Genomic DNA, 6,276 nt, shown 5'->3' with positions numbered 1-6,276 from the left:
AGCTTCTTTAAAGAGGTTGGATGATATACATTAAAAAGTAAGAATATGATTTTTTACTTCACTGTATTCTCTCCAGTAAACATATTTTAGAAATTCTTTTAAGGAGATGGGCCTCTTCTTGGTCTTGACCAACCTCCTCTGGACACTTATCTCGTTGGCCCAGATCCTCTGGACTTTCTCCATCTACCTGGAATCGGTGGCCATCCTGCCCCAGCTCTTCATGATCAGCAAGACTGGAGAGGCCGAGACCATTACCACCCACTACCTGTTCTTTCTGGGCCTGTACCGGGCCCTCTACCTGGCTAACTGGATCAGGCGGTACCAGACTGAGGGCTTCTATGACCAAATTGCAGTGGTGTCTGGAGTGGTACAAACCATCTTCTACTGTGACTTCTTCTACTTGTACGTGACCAAAGGTAGGTGTTGGGAGAACAGCAGTGTTGCTGGCACCTGCCGGTCAGTGTGAGTGGATATGGAAATGTGAACAGAGGCAAGTCTCTGCCCCTCATGGTGCTTATTTTAATGGGAAGACATATCCAAGCATTTTCAGGAAATGGTGCTATGAAAAAACCAGTACAAAGGGGATATGCTGTATGTACAGTGCTAACCCTGTGTATAGGCAAGACTGCTATGAGGCACATTTGGGAAATAGGGAACAGCTTATATATACTATGTAAGCCCCAAGGCAAGACTCCGCTTAGTGCAAAAAGGCTAGCAGGTCCAGATCTATAAACCTGGGGATGTCAGAGGTCAAGTGCATCAGTCACACAAGGACATATAGGCCAGGGTGAGGGGTTTGCAGTGCATTCTGATTACAAAGGGCTGCTGTTGGAGTCACTTAAACCAGCGGTCGCCAACCTCTCAGACCTCATGGACCACCAGTTGGCAACCACTGATTTAAACCGATCCACCAGCTGCCAAAGCAGGATAGTTTAGAGGCAACTGCAATGGTTGGGAAGAAGTCATCAGTGGAGAGAAGTGGACAGTTCTCTTGGGAATAGAATGAGGGACTGCTGATGGACTGATGTTTGAGATGTGGACTAAAGGAATCAGGTGTTAAACTTAGGGCGTAAGGGAGTGGTGGGAGTATCAGAAACCAAGATGGGGGTCAGTGAGATGTAGTTAACTTGCAGTGAAGTTCCCCTCTTGGCTTTTTCATCTGAACAGCTGTGAACTGGGCATTAGAGATACTAAGATTATGCACAAAGTTATAAAGGAGTCCTCTCATCAGTATGTTGTTTTTTTCCTGAAAGAACATAATATCCCATCTCTTATTTTCTTCTAGTCCTTAAAGGAAAGAAGTTAAGTCTTCCAATGCCAATTTGAGGGCCCTCAAAGAACAAGGATATGAAGTCAACTATTTGAGATGTTCTATCAAGCAACTTAACACAAGACTCAGACCAAATGTTAAAATGAAAGCCAGAAAACTGCTCAGTGTGCATGGATTTCAGCAAAGCACTGATCATTCTATCTAGAAGACCTCATCAACAATACCTCCCTTACAGAGGTAACAAAACACTTGGGCCAATTACATAAAAATGGTGACATTTGATATTCTAATGTCAACAAGAACATCAAACCTTAGTTGGCCAACTCACAAATGGGTCAAATAAACTATGGCCTGTAAGGCCCTCGTGTGAGGCATGCTACGGCATTCCCAATCTGGAAAGATGTCCCTCTGAGTACAAAGCACCAAATTTACAAGCTCTGGCAAGACTTAGTTTCATGCTCACCTTTAAAATCAACTCAGGTCTTACTGTGGCTCATTGTAGTTCCACACTCAGCATACTTTAACCCAGTTACAATCTTAGGTCAGTACAGTTAGCATGACGACCATTTACTGATGAGGAAACATAGCCAAGCCCTTTTACCCTACTAGGTCTTGTTTTTTTGCTTTGTGACTCAAATTTGCATTAACACCAATCAATCCCACCTCCCTTTCACATTTTTAGGTGCTAATAACTAAGGCAATTTCCATCCCCAACCCGTCTTGAAGCAAATAAAAAAATGTAAGGTGACCACCATTGGCTATAATCACAATTTTTACGTAATAAAAAGCTCACACTTTATTGTCAACAGTGTTTATTTATACCTACAAAAGAAAACAAGATGGTATCAAAAGGACAATTTACAAACTAAGAATAGTAACATAGCTCTTAGCATCCTGTGCCGGGACATCACACATCTACAATCTTTCAAGTCTTAACGCAACAGGAATGTGTTCAGAGACCAGCAAGGACATGAATAGAGAGCACTGATCCCAAGCAAAAGCCACCAACCTTTGAGATGACAGAACTCCATACAATGAATTGTTGAGGGATTGGGGAGAAGCAGCCCCATAGCTTAATGTTGAAATCCTTTCCCTAAGTGAGTTTAACCATGACCGCATACCTAGCATCAAATGAGATCCTGTTGCCTGTGCTCTGAAGCTAAGGCTGACCCTGAATTGTGAGCGTCAGGCAGAGGCAGAAGGTTACTCTAGATACAGGACAACCCTGCTAGGTTCCAGCTGTGCTCAGGCCACAACAGCTTTTGGGATTTGGAACATGCTATTTTGACTATATGATTACAATATCCCTGGTGGAAAAAAGGGAGGCAAGCAACAGACAAACCATTTATTGCTGGCTTGCCCAGAGACCTTTCCTAAAAAGGGACGCTTCTCAGACCTGCAAGTGAGTATGACAGCCCCTCTGGTGGCACCTGTTTTGGAAAAAAAAATCAGAATTCTCATGTAGAAATGCCTACAATCGACTGGTCAGTGCCTAAACAAACACAAACATTTTTTAAGGAGGGCAAGAAGAGAACACTTTGGTTTAAAAGCACAGAGCAGTTGTGCCATGTTTCTCCCGTGCCCACTGCCCTCTTTCGGCCTCAACTTCTATTAAGGGGGAAAAAGAAGTTAAGAAAAAAGGAAGGAGTAGGGGAGAGATGTAGGGGTGGGCAAAGATCTCACATGCATATATTTCAACTTATGCTCACAACCTACCTGTATGTTGTATATTCAACCATAGTTTCAGAACCTCAGAAACAAATCCTTCTCTCTCCCTTAATTTCAAAAGGAAAACAAAAAATCTCAAGTATTTAGATATTTGGATCTTACAAATGAGCACACTCCGGCCTTAGCCAGAAATGCAGTGGCCCCTTCCCCCTTCAACTACACTGTGAATGAGCAATACTGATGACAGCATTAATTACGTCTGACACTAGATGACAGGTTTCTGACTGTCTGATCTCCCTGTACTGTTATAGTGACCACGAGCGCAGAAAAGTCTTTCCAGGCCTATTGCAGGTAGTCTCAGTGAAACAGTCAATGTTATCATGAACGGGACAAACTCACCTACCTTCAGATGGAGGAAAAGGAAAAGGGCTTAGGTTATAGTCCTCGGTACCTTTTTGTAAGCACTACCTACCTGTAGAAAGCTGAGTGCAAAAGGATGTCAAGGAAAATTTGCACCCGCAGCTGTTACAAAGCACAGCAGACAAGAGTATGAAGAGAGTAAGAGTTCTTTCCTAATAAACCCTTAAGATTCTTTATTCAAGGTAACTTGGCCAAAAGGGCTGAGTAGCTGGCAAAGAGTTGCTTTTATTCTAGCGCTATAGTTAAAAAAAAAAAAAAAGAAAAGAAAAAATTGCCCACTGAGTATACTGTTTATAATTAAAGGTGGTTTTTACACTGCAGGTGAATGCACTTAACTGGTTAATAAAGTAAGTTTCCAGCGAGCATTTATGTTCATTCTGCGAGCAGCAGCTGTCTGGCTGAAAATGAATTTCACAGATGGTCCCTGTTTATATGGGGAAGAAAAATAGGCAGCTTCCACCCAGATGCGGAGACGCTCCTTTTAGCCATTGCAATAAACACTTGGGTTTTTAATTTAAAAGATACACTTAAAATACTCAGGCTTGGCAATTCAATTTCTAACCTGACACTAAAATGATTATTTTTTAGTCACTGGGAAGGGGGAGGCCAGATTGGGAGACAAAACCAATTAGGAATTTTTCAAAACTGTGAATGCACTTAAAAAGCAATCAGCCAAAAGGACAATGGCAAAGCACTGTCTTAAAAACTCATCAGGCCTGAGGAAGCCTGTTCCAGCTTGGGAGACATTAAACCCGATTTTGGAAAACACGCGGGGAACTCTCTCTTGGTTTTTTAACTCAGTAATAGGAACAATATGAAGCACAGATGCCATCTTCTTCTGCAGAATTCAACCCTTTACCCTCCCCACCCACCCCCAACTCAGGACAACAAAAAGGACTCCCATAAAAAGGGCCTAATGCCTTGCTTTTTCTTTTAAGATGAAAAATAGCTCAAATATCCTCAACATGCAAGAAGTTGGGGGGGATCTCTTCCAGTCAGCTATATATATGTATTTTTTACAAAAACTATTACAGACTGGAACAATTTGGCGGGCAGAAGAAACGTGGCAGTGAATTCTAACTAATCTGCATAAAAGACAAACCACAATGGTTGGGGGGGGGGTTAAAAAGAGAAGGGGAACAGAAAAAAAAGGGAAAGACAGCGTTCCTTTAAATGTAGTAAGTCTGCACAAGTCACTACCACCTGAGTGGTTTCATTTACGTGAAGGAGGAGGGGGAGGAGGAGGAGGAGGGTACTGGTAGGCAGTCTGCCCCATGTAACCTATCATACTGGTAGCTCCAGGAGGCTGTGCAAACTGCTGTGACATCAGTGGCTGTGGCTGCTGCCCAGACCGGCCTAGCCCACTAAACTGCTGGCTAGAGCTCTGTGAACTTCTCCCAGCTGTGGTGGTGCCACTAGCCCCGTAAGTGCCAGCGCCATATTCCTGGGCTGTATAGCCACTGGTGCCATAAGCAGCTGCACCATAGGTGCCTTGAGCATAGGTGTATTGGCCTGCTTGTGCTCCAAAGGCAGAATTTGGACTTCCATAGCCACTGCCGTTAGCATAACCAGCTCTATCGGCTTCACTACGATCCCGATAGCTTGCAGAGTCTCTCCGGCCACCATCCTTTACTCCTCGAAGCCTCCGGTCACACTCATCCTGATACATCAGATTGGGGTTATTGGCTGAAGAAGCGGTCCGGTATCGAGAACGACCTCCTGATGAAGGATACAATGAATTTTTAATGCCAGACTTATGATGAAAACATAACCACATGTAAATGTTCTACTAGGTACAAAAGTATTCAACATTCTTTCTTGATATTTAACTAGCCCAGCCTCCAAATCAGTACTTTAATTTGAATCTTTAATGAGACATAGTCAAAAGAATGGTAAACACAAAGAACTCAACTTCCTATCCATTTAGAAACTGTATTTACTTGAGGATTACTAAGAAGCAAAATCTTAAAAATGTAGGAACAATGGCAAAGAGGTATGTGACTTACCATAGGATTAAAAAAAAGACAAGCAGCTAAGCTCATACCACCACGAAAGAAGGGACCCTCTACTAGTGCATAGTGGTTCTCAAGTATTGCTTTATGGTCCTAACTGCATCAGAAGCACCTCACAAGCTTTAGGAAAGATGCTCAGGTTCCTAGCTCAATTCTAAAGCTCAAAACCTGTATATATAAACCTCTCAGGTAATCCCAATGTACAGCTTAGATATGCATGCAATAAGCTGGGGGGGGTGGGGGGGGGAGGGATACCAAAATGGTAGTCAGGAGGTGTAGATTCTAGTATATTTTGATACTAATTTTTAGATCCAATAACTTTGCCTGCTCTACCACCACACAATGGTGTAAAATTAGGTGTTAAAGTAGCCATAATTCAACTTAATTTTGAACATACACCAGGTACTTAAAAATACAAAGGTCAATTTTATATTATCACAGAAATAATATGCTGGAAATGTAGGACCATCACACTGTTTTACTCAGAAGGGATTATAAAAACTATTAAGCACTGTCCTTTGTTACTGAGCAGCATACTTAATTAAAGCCTTCACAGAATTAAAAAAGGAAAGCACAATGAATACAAAAAGATACCTTGGCAGTACCTGGAAAACTCCAGGACTTACCCTTACCCCCTCCTCCGCCGCCTCCTCTGTGGTCCACCAGCTGCATCAGTTTGGGATTGATAGCCTGATTAGCTTCTTCCAGCACTTTGATCAGCTCCCTGGCCTGCTTGAGGTTTCCCGGGGTGAAGAAGGTGTAGGCAGTGCCCTTGTTGGTGCTGCGGGCTGTTCGGCCAATGCGGTGCACATAATCCTCGGAGCTGTTTGGATAGTCATAGTTGATCACAAACTTGACATCTTCCACATCTTCCAAGCCAGCGGTGAGTCAGTGTGTAGGTGGACG

General features: G+C 42.9%; 2 protein-coding genes across 2 annotated transcripts in view; one reads left to right on the top strand and one right to left on the bottom strand.

Annotated features, from left to right (window-relative positions):
• The window catches only part of KDELR3 (KDEL endoplasmic reticulum protein retention receptor 3), a 5,176-nt gene extending 3,100 nt beyond the window's left edge, over nt 1–2,076 (top strand). Inside the window, exons 3-4 of the mRNA XM_006752739.2 lie at nt 164–416; nt 1,286–2,076. Coding sequence (XP_006752802.1) covers nt 164–416; nt 1,286–1,326 — 294 coding nt within the window. The 3' untranslated portion in view covers nt 1,327–2,076. The remainder of the gene's footprint in view (nt 1–163; nt 417–1,285) is intronic.
• Nucleotides 2,066–6,276, bottom strand: part of DDX17 (DEAD-box helicase 17) — a 28,255-nt gene continuing 24,044 nt past the window's right edge. The window contains exons 13-14 of the mRNA XM_015568855.1: nt 5,997–6,239; nt 2,066–5,077 (exon numbers count right to left, since the gene is read on the bottom strand). Of these exons, the coding sequence (XP_015424341.1) occupies nt 4,572–5,077; nt 5,997–6,239 (749 nt within the window). The 3' untranslated portion in view covers nt 2,066–4,571. The remainder of the gene's footprint in view (nt 5,078–5,996; nt 6,240–6,276) is intronic.

The sequence above is a fragment of the Myotis davidii genome, unplaced genomic scaffold, assembly GCF_000327345.1.
Source record: "Myotis davidii unplaced genomic scaffold, ASM32734v1 scaffold2370, whole genome shotgun sequence".
In the NCBI taxonomy this organism is placed as follows: domain Eukaryota; kingdom Metazoa; phylum Chordata; class Mammalia; order Chiroptera; family Vespertilionidae; genus Myotis; species Myotis davidii.
Note: the sequence above shows the minus strand (reverse complement) of the source record. Positions and strands in the feature narration are given on the sequence as shown.